The 17751-nt window shown below is 33.2% G+C and overlaps 2 protein-coding genes across 2 annotated transcripts; one reads left to right on the top strand and one right to left on the bottom strand.

Moving 5' to 3' along the window:
- The first annotated feature begins 811 nt into the window (after positions 1-811).
- Positions 812-10344, top strand: LOC111710863 (translation initiation factor IF3-2, chloroplastic). The gene is made up of 8 exons (XM_023485034.1): positions 812-816; positions 1083-1190; positions 2709-2754; positions 4108-4164; positions 4454-4532; positions 6404-6457; positions 7195-7292; positions 10131-10344. The coding sequence occupies exons 2-8, from the start codon at positions 1126-1128 to the stop codon at positions 10302-10304; spliced, it is 573 nt and encodes a 190-aa protein (XP_023340802.1). The 5' UTR covers positions 812-816; positions 1083-1125; the 3' UTR covers positions 10305-10344.
- Positions 10345-15450: 5106 nt separating this feature from the next.
- Positions 15451-15840, bottom strand: LOC111710869 (circumsporozoite protein-like). Its single transcript, XM_023485041.1, has one exon. It carries the CDS (start codon positions 15838-15840, stop codon positions 15451-15453), a length of 390 nt encoding a protein of 129 aa, XP_023340809.1.
- Between the last annotated feature and the right edge of the window lie 1911 nt (positions 15841-17751).

Raw genomic sequence — 17751 nt, 5'->3', positions numbered from 1 at the left:
AAACATGGGAATTCAGTGACGAATTCGATATCGTCTTTTTAAATAATTCTTTGATTTAGTATAGTGATACCTACTGAGAAAGATGTAATCTGTAAGAGTTTCGTCTGCTATGTTCACATTTGGTTTGTTTATGTTTTGACTGCATACGGTTGTTGATCTTGCGGAGATATTATTGACAAATCTTTACAGTCTTTTAAACTCTAGCTGCAGACATAATAATATTATGGGTATTAGGTATTACAATGCTAATTCATAACAAAGACGGTATCCAAGTCGTCACTGAATTCCTATTATTTTTGGGACACCCTGTACCAGGCAAAGACAGGACACCAAATGAACCAGCACTTTTTTACAGAAATTCTGGTGTCCTGTGACCTTCATTTTTCAAAAATAGAAATTACGGAAAGATAGATTCCGAAAATTTCATAGCTTGACTAATACAACCAGTCATTATCCGTTGCGCTTGCAAGTTGCACCCCTATAGTCACCATATATTCTATGCATTTGAAGCATACAAATATCACGCATCTCTGCCCCTTTAGTAAAAGTAAATTCAGCCTATATTAAGCATAAAGTCTGACCGCGTCAACCTTGTTGCATCGGTTAGTCCTGTCCATAGAACTAGGTACAGTACAAACTAGAACCAGAAAGGTTGACCCGGCTCGGAAATTCAAATGTACTACAGCTGTCCGTGATATGTGCCTCAAATATTGCATAATATAAAAATTTGAATATTCTCAAAGTTTGACTTGCTCAGAATAAATAAGCTTTATTAATGTAACAAATTATTGAAAGGTATAAACTATTCGAAGAAAGGTATAAACTATTCGAAGAAAGGTATAAACTATTCGAAGAAAGGTATAAACTATTCGAAGAAAGGTATAAACTATTTGTCAAAAATGAAAACTATATTTTTTTTCTTGATATATTTTTGAAGCATCCAGTAAACCAGAGTTGTAAAATTGTTCTGGCCTTAAAAAAAAATTATTTATTAATTTATGATTAAGCTCTAACCTCTCACCTCTAAAAATTGATGCATACTAAAAAAACCTTTTTTTGAAGAATTTTTTTTGATTTGATAGATTTGGTGTAAAACCTACGTTGGTTCTCATAGACTGCAGTGAAATGGAACTTGGACGAAACCTTGGCCGACGCAAGGGTGGAGGTGGAGATAGTCTTGAAGCATCCAGGTGGTTTAAGTGAAGAATTGATTTTGAAAACAACAAACTCAAATTTATTAATCCCTTTGCAACCCGAGGTCGAATTTAAAGAATTTTATCCCCGGCTTAAATTTAAGCCGCGGCTCAAATATAGTTGGATCCACTTAAAATTGTATTCAATGTTTCAAGATTTAAGCCGGTGCTTAGTTGAAACCGGTTTTTGGTAGATTAAAGCCGCGGCACAAATTCATTAAATTCGGACACTGATGTCGTAGACGATATTTCAAACTATGAATTGGATCAAATAGTCTAAGTTTTAAATATAAAAGATGTTCACCATCAGGTCAACCACCGTTGAAAAGATAGGAGTGGACAAATTTGAGTTTGTGGCAAATACTCAGTTTCTTAATAATCAAAATCTATAATTTATTCAAATTCAATTTTAACAAACGAATAATGAGACTTCAAAGACGACTTTTACGGATTTAAGGAGTCTCTCTTGCTACATTCATGGTTCATGGTTTTTCAAATATTCAAATATTGAAAGTCTATATGTGTAACTGCCCAAATTCAACCCTCATAGCACTGTGATTTTAAGCTCTCAAGCTCTCAAGCAAAAATGAGAATTTTGCCAATTACTTCTTAAAAACCAAAGCTAACAACCAGTGTTTTAAATGTACATGTAAAGGGCTACAGAAAACCATTTATAAGTTAGAGCGTTAAGATTAAAGCCCAAGGCGTTTACAGTGAGCATTGAACAATTATTTACCGTTTTCAACATTTTACGATTTTTACCGTCCATAACCTTTCCTGAATCCTGGGGTAATGTGAGTTGCCGAAAAAAAATTTAGGCCAGATCGGTGCACCCGTTTTGATATATAATTGTTGAAAACAAACAGATAGACAGTCAAGTAATATATGTACATATAACATATGATACATGTATCAATGCTCTTAACTTTTTTTTCGGCGCGGGGGGAGTCAACGCTGAAAAATATTTGTCTTTTGAGCATAGATATATAAATATATATAGATATATAAATATGATTGATTTTCAATATATTTTGATTGTATATTTACGGGATAAAGTTTCAATGCAATATTATATTACGACGATATGAAAAAAATTACTTATGTTAAAACGTCATATTTTCAATTGGAAACAAATCCATTTTTCTAGAAACAAAAATATAAAACAGTGTTAAAAAACATTGATCTATCGAAATAACAAACATTCTATTCGACATTATGGACAGAATGTTTAAATTTCTAACAATATTTTTGTAATTTTTATCAAACTGTTTGCAATTCCGAAAAGTTTTTATGATTAGATAATAAGAACAAAACTTTAGGGTCATGCACCCCTGACCCTTTAATAAAGTAAATTCAACCTAAAGTCTGGCCGCGTCAACCTTTTAAAACCGGCTAGTCCTATCAAGTGTCTGCTTTATTTACCCAATGTCCGGGCGATACAGTACAAACTAGGACCGGAGAGGTTTACCTGGCTCGGCTGCCCGTAGGGTTTCTCTAACATTGTGTTTGTTTCAGAAGACGGCTCGAGATCTATAGAGAATTAACTTTACCTTTACTAAAGGTACATTATTAAAGGATTTATTATTATTTTTTTTATGAATTTCGCTTTTTAAAATTCTTTAAAGATTGTTTAATTATTCCCATGTTTGTATCTAACTCATTTTACTGAATTTACATTGGGTTGAATGATACTAAATGGAAATGGTAATTTCATTTTCATGGTGTTGGAACAGTTCATAGAAAGAAATCTTTCTATCTATGAGATGTCCCATCTATAAAATGTCAGATTTATGAAATGTCCCATCTATAGAATGTCTGATTTATGAAATGTCCCATCTATAAAATGTCTGATTTATGAAATGTCCCATCTATAAAATGTCTGATTTATGAAATGTCCCATCTATAAAATGTCTGATTTATGAAATGTCCCATCTATAAAATGTCTTATTTATGAAATGTCCCATCTATAAAATGTTCGATTTATAAAATGGTCCATCTATTATATGAATCTATTTTTATGAAATGTCCCAACAGTGCCAACACCATTTTAATCTCTAATCGACGTTTTTTGCAAAGAGAATTTAATATCAACCATTCTACAAATAGAGCTGTTCTTCAAATGGAGCTGTTCTTCAAATGGAGCTATTCTTCAAATGGAGCTGTTTTTCAATTGGAGCTTTTCTTCAAAAGCAGCTGTTTTTCAAATGGAGCTGTTCTTTAAATGGAGCTGTTCTTCTAATGGAGCTTTTCTTCAAATGGAGCTGTTTTTTAATTGAAGCTGTTCTTCAAAAGGAGCTGTTTTTAAAATGGAGCTGTTCTTCAAATGAAGCTGTTCTTCAAATGATTCTGTTCTTCTAATGGCGCTGTTCTTCAAATGAAGCTGTTCTTCTAATGGAGCTGTTCTTCAAATGGATATGTTCTTCTAATGGAGCTGTTCTTCAAATGTAGCTGTTCTTCAAATGGAGCTGTTCTTCAAATGGAGCTGTTCTTCAAATGGAGCTATTCTTCAAATGGAGCTGTATTTCAATTGGAGCTGTTCTTCAAAAGGAGCTGTTCTTCAAATGGAGCTGTTCTTCAAGTAGAGCTGTTCTTCAAATGGAACTGTTCTTCAAATGGAGCTGTTCTTCTAATGGAGCTGTTCTTCAAGTGGAGCTGATCTTCAAATGGAGCTGTTCTTCAAGTGGAGCTGTTCTTCAAATGGAGCTGTTCTTCAAATGGAGCTGTTCTTCAAATGGAGCTGTTCTTCAAGTGGAGCTGTTCTTCAAATGGAGCTGTTCTTCAAATGGAGCTCTTCTTTAAATTAAAGAAATAAAAAAAATACTGTTGGGCTTCTGCATGATCAGAAAACGTTCAGCGTTATATTTAAAAAAAATATCAATTTGATAAAGTTGTTAAATTTTTTTTGTAATTTTAGACTTTTGACGAGGAAGGAAGACTGAGAGTTGTCGATGGGGATTCAGATTCAAATCAGGTAAACATATCAAAGGATTCAGATTCAAATCAGACATGTCAAAGGATTCAGATTCAAATTAGGTAAACATGTCAAAGGATTCATATTCAAGCCAGGTAAACATGTCAAAGGATTCAGATTCAAATCAGGTAAACATGTCAAAGGATTCAGATTCAAATCAAGATCAAATCAAATCAAGAATCTATAAATAAAGGTAAAAAGTAACTTTTAAGAGAATTTGAGGTCCAACATATTTCTCAACGCAAAACAAAAAAGTAAAAGATAAAAATCTTAACAAATTTTCTTGCAGGTGCTGAGTGATTTAAACCGTGTACTCAGTACAGAGATGTCCAGTCTACTTCTGGAAAGTGTACTCAAACAGGATACAGGTATAGTACACTGTACTCAAACAGGATACAGGTATAGTACATTGTACGTAAAAAGGATACGGACATAGTACTTTGTACTTAAACAGTATACAGGTATAGTACATAGTACTTAAACAGGATCCAAATACAGTACACTGTATTTAAACAGAATACAGGTATAGTACACTGTACTTAAACAGTATAAAGGTATAGTATACTGTACTTTAACAGGATACAGGTACAGTACACTGTTATTAAACATGATCTATATATAGTATACTGTACTTGAACAGGATACAGGTATAGTACACTGTACTTAAACAGAATACAGGTATAATACATTGTACTTAAACAGGATCCAAATATAGTACACTGTACTTAAACAGAATACAGGTATAGTACACTGTACTTAAACAGTATAAAGGTATAGTATACTGTACTTAAACAGTATACAGGTACAGTACATTGTACTTGAACAGGATCCAGGTATAGCACATCGTACTTAAACAGGATATAGGTATAGTACACTGCACTTAAATAGGATAAAGGTATAGTACAGCCACTGTACTTAAAAAAGCAGGTATAGTTTATTTTACTAATTGCAGTCTTAGCCATTTCTCACAGATTGGTATACAAATAGTCAAGTGTGATTAGTGTATTCGATATTTTGAAAACTGTATAACGTCAATAGGTCGTACATAAAGTTAGAAGTTTTTCTAACAGTGTATTTAATACATGTATTTTAAACAGTGTACAGTCATACTAATATTAATAATTGCAAACTTTGAATTTCTTTATTTGAAAAATTGCTCTTTTTAAAAAATGGTTCCAGGTTGTCATAAGCATCACAATTTGTCAAAAACTGCATTCAGCTGAAAAATAAAATATTGTTATCACTTGAACACTATTTCATAGGTTAAAGAAGTTTAACATTTTCACACTTAAAATGAAAGGGTTCAAAACAATGTTATCTTCAACCACTGCAAATTAAGTCTATTTTTATTTGTTCCGAGAAACGTAATTGTGTTCTTACTTTGGAAAAGGTTTCTTACAATGCGTATCAAAATGACAGACAATTCTTCGTCAAAAAAGTAATTTTTTCTCTTCGAGAAACCCTGGTCCTCATAAATATTCCTACGAATATATTAAACTAGAAGGAGATTGTACATTTGGCGTACCGTCCTGCTTTTGTTTTATATTGTCTGTATGTGTACTGTACAGTTTTCTCTAGCAGGTAAAAAGTCGGTCCGGTATTTAAAATGAACAGGAGTTTTCAGTGCCTAAAAGTATTATAATGCCGATGCTCAATTTTGAAGTTTTACTTCTTTTGACCATGCTAATTACATAAGTCAAAATATCTCAGATTGTTCAAAAGATCGATTTGAACAAGGTTATAATGCAAGGAAAGTTATTTTCAGTTGCGTATACTCTGCGTACAAATTGAAACCAGTTCTCTCTGGGCGGAATTTGTAAACAAGAATAGATGCATCAGTGTTCGTTTAGTATCCGAGTAGGTTAAAAGCATTAAGTTTTGATAATTTTGATAATTCACATAATAGTTTCCTATGACTAGAATATTTCATTCATTTTTTATGTGAAAGATGGATCCCATGTCAGGCTTCGACATCCTTCTTGTGTTTACATTACCGCCCAGAGACAGTACACTGCAGTACAAAAGATGCGTACACCTCGGAAATAACTTTCCTTGCATTATAACCTTGAATTTAAATTTGAACTTCATTTATTAAAATGCTCATACTTTGTGGGTAACCATATTAATAATGCAGTTTTATATAAAAAGATATGACTAATTTTTTTTTGTTTTTCAGTGGTAATTATTTAGGCCAAAAAAATCCAAAATTTAAAACAAAAAATTATTTATTTTATTTTAGGTAAATATCAAATATTAGCGAAAGGGCAGAAAATTCAAAAGAAGGAAAACAAAGGTAGCAACTGCCCACCACCCAGCCAGATATTTTTTAATTTTAATTTTTTATTATTCATGTTCTTAATGTGTGCGTCCACATGCTGCACAAGGAATGAGGAAGGACGCACATACAAAAGTAAGAGAGAAATGTTCTCAGTTAAAATAGAGAAAAGAATGGATATGAATTTGTGTAAGATATAACTCTGTGAGTTTTCAATCTAGAAATAACAATTAATTTTAAATGAAAATTGTTTAGCAGATTAAATTGCCCATCTTTCACTTAAATTTTAAGTTCTGGCACTATCTTCTCTTTGCCGAATACAGCAAAAACAAACAAATCGCGAATTTAGATTTATTTTTCGCGCATTTTAAATTTGTTGTAGTTGTGAGCTTCCATATCCTTCCCTGGGGTCATATGAGGTCTATGGGTACCACACAAAATTTGGGCCCGATCGGTTCGGCCGTTTTGACGTTTATTGGATGCAAACGGACAGACGAACTGACAAAGTATATATAAAGATGGTAACGTTTATAGTACTATCGATATGAAAGCTTGATCAGTAGGCTGAAAAGTGGATGGGCACGGTAGGCGTCACTTTTCTGTAAAAATATAAAATTTATCTAGGACAGACCCAATATATTTTGATGTCATAAGCATCTGTCATTATATTTTGATGTTTTGTTTGTTTCAAATTCACCCGGACAGGCCAATCAATGAGAAAAAAAGGATACAACAAAAGAAATTTTAAATTTCAGATCTTGGTAAAACTGAGGATCTTATTGATGAGCTTGAACGTGAGATTGATCAGGAGAATGAAGCACTGGAGAAAGAGATTGCGGAAACATATGAAGAGGTGACACAGTTTGACCAATAAAACTATGAAAAAGGAAGACGACATTTAAGCAAGGTTATGTAAAGAAATTGATTTTTTGTCGCAAATTCAAGCGTTCTAATCCTTTTATCTTTGCGACCTAGTAGTGTAAATCTTCAATATTTCAAACTTAGGTTAATTGATTAACAGAACTCATAGTTTGAAATATAAAGATTTGAAAATCAGAGTTTGTGGCCAAAACTCAATTCTTATGATGTTGTTTTAAAGCTATCTACTAGATTGCTTGTAATCCAAATGTTGAAGTGGGTTTGCATGATTGCTGCATTTCATGTTCATTAAACATTTAATATCAAAACTTGAGTCAAACAGTCGTCTTCCTTTTCCACTGAGGATTTTTGGGTCTTACTGTATGTATCACGAGCTTAAAGGAAGTGTTAACCTGCAGAAAAAAAACAGAAATCATTTTTGTGAAATTATTATTACCAGACTTTTGGGGCGCTTCGCGCCATCTTCTATTTCAATTATGAACATTTTCTCTTTGTATACATTGTAAAACAAAAACAAAAAATTTCGCGGATTTATAAAAATTTTCGTGGATTTTCAAAATTTTGTTAGAGGCAAATTTTTTGAAAATTCGATCATCCATAAACCTTCCCTGGGGTCACGTGACTTCCCACAATAAATTTGGGCCCAATCGGTTCAGCCGTTTTGACGTTAAACAGACAAGCAAAGCATAAAAGAGATAAATGACTAATTAATCATTAAACCCCGGTTGTCTATTAAATTAACCATTTCTTGTCACAAACTCTAATTTTTAAATCTCTTTAAGTTTGCAACCCGAAGTCGCAGACCATCTATATTTCAAACTCTTAGATTCTCTGAGATCCGTGAGTCTAAGTTTGATAAATCAAAATAAAGAGAGATCGTAGAAAGCATGATTTATAAGATTACTTGGAAGAAGAAAATATTTATCTCATTTATAAAAATGTTCTCTGTCTATTAAATGTCAATCTATGAAATGACGTGTGTCTATAAAATGTCCTGTCTATAAAATGTCCTGTCTATAAAATGTCCTGCCTATAAAATGTCCTGCCTATGAAATGTACTGTCTATAAAATGTCCGTCTATGAAATGTCCTGCCTTTAAAATGTCCTGCCTATAAAATGACCTGCCTATGCAATGTCCTGTCCATTAAATGTCCATCTATGAAATGTCCTGTCTATAAAATGTCCATCTATGAAATGTCCTGTCTATAAAATGTCCTGACTGTGAAATGTTCTGTCTTTGAAATGCTTTCTATGAAATGTCCTGTCAATGAAATGTCCTGTCAATGAAATGTCCTGCCTATGAAATGTCCTGTCTATCCTGCCTATGAAATGTCCTGTCTATGAAATGTCCTGTCTTTGAAATGCTTTCTATGAAATGTCCTGTCAATGAAATGTCCTGTCAATGAAATGTCCTGCCTATGAAATGTCCTGTCTATCCTGCCTATGAAATGTCCTGTCTATGAAATGTCCTTCCTATGAAATATCTTATCTATGAAATATCATATCTACGAAATGTCCTTCCTATGAAATATCTTATCTATGAAATATCATATCTATGAAATGTCCTTCCTATGAAATATCTCATCTATGAAATATCCTATCTATGAAATGTCCTATCTACGAAATGTCCTTCCTATGAAATATCTTATCTATGAAATATCATATCTATGAAATGTCCTTCCTATGAAATATCTTATCTATGAAATATCATATCTATGAAATGTCCTATCTACGAAATGTCCTTCCTATGAAATATCTCATCTATGAAATATCCTATCTACGAAATGTCCTTCCTATGAAATATCTCATCTATGAAATGTCCTATCTATAAAATTTCCCAACACCAAACACTGACATACCCCTGACATATGCCGACGATCTACTTGAATATCCTCGTTTTAATTTAGTATCTGAAATCCATAAAATGGTAATATAAATTAGTAATGCTTTCAAATTGGTATTTGTAAAAATGTTTTTAAAAACAATGACATTTAAGATCATCAGAAGCGTTGTCGAAAGAAAAACATCAACAATTGTTATATTTTCAAAAAATATTACTAAAAGGACTGTCAATGAAAATTTTGAGTAACCGGCCTCCACCTGAAGAGAAGACAGTCCGATTCACAGTTAAACTTTACCTGTTAAACCTTCTTCGGGGAGAGAGTGATTAAGATATCCTTAGGCCGAATTTAAAGAATTTGAGCGGCGGCCTAAATTTAAGCTGCAGCTCAAATATGGTTGGTTTCACTTAAAATTGTATTCAGTGTTTCAAGATTTAAGCCGGCGCTCAATTGAAACCGGTTTTTGGCGGATTTAAGACGCGGCTCAAATTAATTAAATTCGGACACTGTTTTCTTCTCTAACTGGAAAATAAGATTGTCCGAATTTAACAGTTTCCCAGAGAGAAAAACGGCAATATAAACAAGATAAACAGTGAGAGACCCATAAAACTGTGGAATAGGAAGACGACAATAACGCAATGTTGTGTGTTTTTAATAATGTTGTTTAAAAGCAATAAGTTACGCGTGTGCCGCGTTGAGTTATTGTGAACGAAAAATACCTAAATCTTGAAAATACGACATCTAGTGTTCTATCTGTATTCGAATTAGGCCAAATCTGCAAAGCTTTCTTTTTTATACGTATATATTTTTTACTGCACATTGATGTTTTTTAATTGCAACTTGAGGCTCCAAGTCGTCTCCCTATTCCACAGTTTTATGTGTCTCACTCTGGTCTGCTAGAAAAGGGCATGCAAATAAATATTTAGATTTCACATATATTTAAATCTAATTAGTGAACAAAATCTTTTCAGGTTGAGGTCACACTTGAAAGTCCGACACGGGGAGAAGATGAACCTGAACCTGGACCTGAACCTGAACCGGAACCGGAACTGGAACCAGAACCTGAACCGGTTTCAGATCCATCCAATGAAGCTGAAACAGAACCAAAAATGAACGGAAACACAAACATTATTCCCGATGAGTAAAGTAACACCAATTTGGGAAAATAAAAGAAATGAAATATGAGCCAGGGAGCGGAAACATCAAAATATCCTAACTTTGAACCAATGAGAGACTAGTTAATCTACCCTTTAGGAGAAAGAATCTGACACACAAATTTGGAATTGAGTCTTTGTCACAAACTCTGATTTTCAAATCCCTGCCGTAGACACTAGATATTTCAAACTATGAACCCTGTTAGATTAAATATTCAAAGTTTGAAATATCAAAGGTCTTCATTTATCAGGTTTCAAGGATATGGATGCGAAAACTATGTTTATGGCAAAGACTCAATTCTTTTTGAGTTTTTCATGTCAACTAATTCCTTCAAAATTTAGGTTTTTTGACAATGTTTGTTATTTACCTAGCTATCCATGTTTACCTATCCTACGGGTTATTAAATAGTTTTAAAAAAATCTTATTTAGCCATTGTGGAACTTAAAACCTCATGTTATATGTATCAAATGAATCCTGATTTTTTTCTTTATAACACAGCACTCTCAGTTCAACTACCTTACCTAGCCAGTCACTCCCTTTAAGGGTAGAACTTACTCGCGCATATATTTAAGACTGGAGAATTCGTTAAAGTGACTGTATACGTAAATTTAAGTGACCCACCATACAAAGATTACAATGCCCGATTTACAACGGTTCTATTGAAAGCTATATCTGATCAAGTTTAAATTATAAATCAATCTTTTTGTGTCTTTAAACTGTTTATTTTCGTTTGCGGTTTTTCTTCTAAAGTAACTTGTCCAGAAGCAATGGAGAAACTCACAGAAATAAAGACTATTCGTGGAAGAAAAACAACGGTATCTTCCACAGTTTTGATCAGAATAAGGTTTCAAGGGTACCTTTGTAAATCGGGCATTGCCATCTTTGCATGGAGGGTCATTTAAGCAATTAGGCTTACAACCCCTTTAAATATTTCATAACTGAAATGTTTTTAAACAACAAAACTTGGAAGATTGATTCAATATTATTTATCAATAGATCGATATTTGGTTTGCGTGCAACACTGTACACAATTTTCTAATGTACAGAATGGTTCTAATGTACAGAAACGTTATAATTTACAAAATGGTTCTAATGTACAGAATGGTTCACAAATGTACAGAATGGTTCTAATGTACAGAATAGTTCTAATGTACAGAATGGTTCTAATTTACAGATTGGTTCTAATGACCAGAATAGTTCTAATGTACAGAATATTCATAATGTATAGAATGTTACAAATTTACAGAATTTTTCAAATGTACAGAATGTTTCTAACGTACAAAATAGTTCTAATGTACAGAATAATGTATAGAATGCTTGTAATGAACAGAATATTTCTAATGAATAGAATAGTCCTATTGTACAGAATAGTTTTATGTACATAATTGTTTATGTAAAAAAATTTTAAAGAAAAAAATCATATATTTATGTACAAAATAGGTGTACAGCAAAAAAAATATTTATAGCCTAGCACAATATTTATTTAAAATACATATTTATAATTTTAAATGTTTAGAACTTTTAAAGATATTTAATATAAATTTACCCAAATAAATGTTAGCATATTCATATAAATATATAATTTCATGTTTTCGTTTAATCATTTTCTAGTTTTTACTTATTAAAGGGAGTGACCGGCATTGTATGGTAGTTGAATTGAGAATGTAGTATTGAGAATGTAGCTATCGATGTAGAATCGATTTTTTTAAAATAATAAATAACGACAAAAAATGTAACAAAATTTCTACAGTAAACTTATTTGTTGTTAAGGAACAGGTTGAGAAAATAAAAATTAACTCTTATCATCTCATATTCATATAAATATATAATTTCATTTTCTAGTTTTTACTTATTAAAGGGAGTGACTGGCATTGTATGGTAGTTGAATTGAGAATGTAGTATTGAGAATGTAGCTATCGATGTAGAATCGATTTTTTTAAAATAATAAATAACGACGACAAAAAATGTAACAAAATTTCTACAGTAAACTTATTTGTTGTTAAGGAACAGGTTGAGAAAATAAAAATTAACCCTTATCATCGAAAATAAGTAATCTTGTTCCGGCATTAGTTTCTGTAATCTCTCATTGTTCCAAACATTTTCTGTAAATTTTCTTTTCTGAAATTTTTATTGAAAAGACGATGAAATGGAAACAATTGGAAACATCAAAATGGTTTACTGTCATCGTCGTTAATTAATAATTTTTAAAAAATCGATTCTCAAAACGTAACCACCCAAATGGATGATTTTGAGCGTCGACTTTGCGCTCAAACTCAGTAATTATACATCATTAAAACGTTTTCTATGTTTCAAATGATTCCTAAGAAATTTCTCCTCAATACTACATTCTCAGTTCAACTACCATACATTGCCATAGATAAATAAATAAACATAGATAGCTTATGTACGCAAAATCAACAAGAATTGTACAGTCCGCGAACTTTTACTTCTAGGGGTCAAAGAGTACTTCAATGATAAGAGAGGTGGTTTGGTGTTTTAATGGATTTCATAATTATTAAACCACTCAGGAGTGAATTTTATTTTGAGAATATAAAATTATTTCACTGAGCAATATATCATTGACGAGAACTGAAGAAGGATATGAGAAGGACTAAACTAACTTAAATTTCTCTCTACAGAACTCATGTACACCACAAGTACTCAATGACATAAGAACAGCCAATGTTCACAACCGACCTAGTTAATCTATATAATAGGGAGATCTTTAAAACATCTCTGTACATTAATATCTTTTAAGATGAAAAATGTCGTCTTATGCGCAATCAATCTTTATCTATGTACATTGCCGGTCACTCCCTTTAAAGTGAGTGCAGTAAACCTAATTTTGCATGCAAAGATGGCAATGCCTTATTTACAACGGTACCTTTGAAAGCTTTGCCTGATCAATTATGAATTATATATCAATGTTTTCTCTAAATTGTTCATTTTCATTTGCGGGTTCCCTGCAAAAGAAACTAGCGTATTTCTTGCTTATAAGACCGTGGACACCATAATGAAAAGCATACTTCAAAGAAATATAATTCTTCTAGGAGTATAGTTAGATGTCACTGTAAAGAAAATAAGTTTTTGCTACAAATTTAATATTTTCTAATCCAGAGATGGAATTTAAAGAATTTGAGCCTCGGTTTAAATCCGCCAAAACCCGGTTTAAATTAAGCACCGGCTTAAATCTTGAAACATTTGATACAATTTTAAGTGGAACCAACCATATTTAAACCGGGGCTTAAATTTAAACCGCCGCTCAAATTCTTTAAATTCGGCCACTGATGTCTTTTCTATCTCATGTTAAAAACCTATTGTATTTCAAACCTATATGATCTGACATAAATCATAATTCATAATTTGGGTTGCAAAGATTTTGGGATTAGAAAATCAGAGTTTGTCGCAAAGACTCAATTTGTTTACAGTTATTTCTGATTTTTGAGTTAGGGATTAAAAAATCTATGAGCCCTTAATTGATGAAAAATTTAAAGATAAGAATCAAAAATAAGAAAAATAAGGGTAGGAGGTTCTACCCCCCCCCCCCCCCCCCCCCCCACCTCAACTAAGCTTTCGATGTGTTCTGCAGTAATCTGCAGTACTTTGACCAAAGATATATTAACGTATAGTGGAGAGTGCCCCCGCCAGTACATGGACATGAGTGTAAAAAAAATGCATTAGGATTAAATCTAAGTAAAATTAAAATATGTTTCACAATTATATTTATTTTTCAGTATTTGAAATATACCTCACATGCATCTAAATGTGCCGGCTCTCGCTCAAATAATCTTTCAGTTTCCAAAACACTTCTTTTAAACTGCATTTCAATATAAACTTACTTAATGGTTCTGAAATGCACGATTTTAAACCCAGCGAAACATCAAATTGAAAATCAGTGTAAATATTTCAAAACTCTGTAAAAATAATGGAGTTCTCACTTTTGAAAATACACAAAAAAATATTATATTTTCGAAATTATAATTATTTTGATGCTTTTCTCAACGCTCATATTGATATCTAATACCAGGGAAGGAATGAATGAGGATTGTACAGAAACTTAATCCTTTATAAAACGAACTAAATGTTATTTGATAACATACATTTGTTAAGAAGCAATATGTTAATCAGATTGGACCCGAGCCCCCCCCCTCCCCATCAGCCTCATAAGTTTGAATAGGTATTTAAAGGGACAGACTGGCTGTGAAATGTAATTAAACTGAGTATGCAGTGTTGTGGACAAGATTCATTTGAGAAATATAAAACTTTTTAAAGAAATATATTTACTGAGTTTGAGCGCAAAGTCAACGTTCAAAATCGTACTTTTGGGTGGATACGTTTTCAGAATTGTTTTTTTTAATTGTTAAATAACGACGAGAAAATTGACGCATCGAAAATAAGTAATCTTATTCATTTATTAGTTTCTATATTCTCTAATATTCAAAAATATTTTCTGTAATTTTTATTGAAAAGACGACATTTGAAGAATTTGTAGAAATCTGCGCACAAATTCATAGAAAATTATAAATTGAATATAATGATGAAAACGAAATAATTGATTCTAGCATTGATTTATGATCAATTTCTTTTGAGAAATATGTCCCTAAACATTTCATTAGTTTACTGTATAATTTTTACTTTATTTTTCGTCGTCGTTATTTAACATAAAAAAAACCGACTCTGAAAATGTACACACCCAAATTCATATTTTGACCGTCGACTTTGCACTCAAGCTTAGTAATTACACATCGTGGAAATGTTATATATGTCTCAAATGAATCCTAAAGAATTTGTCCACAAGACTGCATACTCAGTTTAACTACCTTACACAGACCGTCACTTTAAAACTTCGAAGAACCTGTCCTCAGAATTTCTTGAGGGGTGAGAAGCCGACTCGTTCAACTAAACCTACCGCCGTCGGTTCAACTAAACCTACCGCCGCCGGTTCAAGTCCTGAATCACCGATTCCTGAGGATTTAGGTAATTAATGGAGAGTTAATCGGTGATACAGGATTTGAACCAGAGGTAAAGGTCAAATTCAGTAAAAGATTTAAAAGGGTACTGTTGTGAATTAAGCATTTTTAAAATTGATAGCCGTCTAAAATTAAGTTGACAATCCGTTTAACTCTGTTCTTCTTCTCAACTCCCACTGTCACCAGGTTCTCCTCTACTCCTACTGTCTCCAGGTTCTCCTCTACTCCTACTGTCTCCATGTTCTCCTCTACTCCTACTGTCTCTGGGTCCTCCTTTACCCCTACTGTCTCTAGGTTCTCCTCTTCCCCTACTGTCTCCAGGTTCTCCTCTACCCCTACTGTCTCCAGGTTCTCCTCTACTCCTAGTGTCTCCAGGTTCTCCTCTACTCCTACTGTCAACAGGTTCTCCTCTACTCCTACTGTCTCCAGGTCCTCCTCTACTCCTAATGTCTCCGGGTCCTCCTCTACTCCTACTGTCTCCGGGTCCTCCTCTACTCCTAGTGTCCCCACTGATCTCTCTCAAATCTGTATCTCGAGCTGCGGAGTTCAGTTTCATCAAAAACACGGTGGATAAAACATCGCACAGATTTTCATGTTGAATTAAACTTTATATTAAAATATTTCATGTTTTCAATCATCTATATATTAAAACAAGACATTCGTATATATGTTGCCTATAGCGGCCAAACGGCTGGATCGATTGGGCTGAAATTTTTTGTGGACACTCATGGGTCGCCTGGGGGTGACATAGGCTAAAAAAGTAAAATAAGAATTTTAAAATTTTTTATTTTATTTTTTCAAATTTTTTTTTCATTTCACGGGTGACGCCTGGCTCTTCAGCTAGTAACTATTAAAATGAAAACTTTTGGATCAACGACATCCTACATATATACATTTTCCTTAATTTTATAGATTGGAGTCCATAAAATTACATTACAGAGAGTATTTGGTGACTTCCTCCTCCTCCTTAAAGGGACTGTCGTTGTAATTTAAAGGGACTACCGTTGTAATTTAAAGGGACTACCGTTGTAATTTAAAGGGACTACCGTTGTAATTTAAAGGGAGTACCGTTGTAATTTAAAGGGACTACCGTTGTAATTTAAAGGGACTACCGTTGTAATTTAAAGGGACTACCGTTGTAATTTAAAGGGACTACCGTTGTAATTTAAAGGGAGTACCGCTGTAATTTAAAGGGACTACCATTGTAATTTAAATGGACTATTGCTGTAATTTAAAGGGACTACCGTTGTAATTTAAAGGGACTACCGTTGTAATTTAAAGGGACTACCGTTTTAATTTAAAGGGACTGTAGCTGTAATTTAAAAGGACTGTCGCTGTAATTTAAAGGGTCTGTAGCTGTAATTTAAAAGGACTGTCGTTGTAATTTAAAGGGACTGTCGTTGTAATTTAAAGGGACTGTGGTTGTAATATAAAGGGACTACCGTTGTAATTAAAAGGGACTGTAACTGTAATTTAAAGGGACTACCGTTGTAATTAAAAGGGACTGTAGCTGTAATTTAAAGGGACTACCGTTGTAATTAAAAGGGACTGTAGCTGTAATTTAAAGGGACTACCGTTCTAATATTAAGGGACTGTCGTTGTAATTTAATAGGACAGTTGTTGTAATATTACGGGATTATCATTGTAATTTAAGAAACTACCATTGTAATTTCAGGGGACTACCATTGTAATTTAAGGGGACTGTCATTGTAGAAGATGCTCACAGATAGAGCACAAGATAAAAGTTTAAAAAGAAGATGTGCACGAAACGCCCTAAAGGTCTAGCTTTATATATATTTTACTCCTACTTTTTGTCTTCACGTGTACACCTCAATTTTTGTTTGTTTTTATCTTATTTTTGTTCTTCTTTTATATACAAGCCTTCTTTACTTAATTGCTTATAATACACTTTCCCCTTACATTAAACTAAATTAAATCGTAGGTAATAATGAGATCATGTTTTTAATTATAACTACTCTGACTGAAGAGTATTGAAAGGAGGTATTACGAGATCACAAAGTCACACTAGTGATGTCGCTGAAAGCGGCAGCTTTTTCTTCTGTATAGTTTACCAGAATGGCCCCTGTGTAACTTTAACAAAGATCTAAACACTCCTGTAGAGTTACTCCCCTGTGCATCACAATAAATACCCCTGTCTAACCATGAACACCCCTGTATAGTTACCCCCCCCTGGTTTACAAGAAATGCCCCTATGTTAGCTTGATAAAGGTCTGAACACCCCTGTAGATTTACACTCCTGGTTTACAAGAAATGCCCCTGTGTTAGCTTGACAAAGGTCTAAACATCCCTGTACTCTGTAGGGTTACCCCCCCCCCTGGTTTACAAACAGCCCCTGTGCAGTGTAAGCTTGACAAAGGTCTAAACACCCCTGTAGAGTTACCCCCACCCCCTGGTTTACAAGAAATGCCCCTGTGTAAGCTTGACAAAGGTCTGTTCCGGCATTAGT

The sequence above is a fragment of the Eurytemora carolleeae genome, unplaced genomic scaffold (assembly GCF_000591075.1).
Source record: "Eurytemora carolleeae unplaced genomic scaffold, Eaff_2.0 scaffold1077, whole genome shotgun sequence".
Classification (NCBI taxonomy): Eukaryota; Metazoa; Arthropoda; class Copepoda; order Calanoida; family Temoridae; genus Eurytemora; species Eurytemora carolleeae.
Note: the sequence above shows the minus strand (reverse complement) of the source record. Positions and strands in the feature narration are given on the sequence as shown.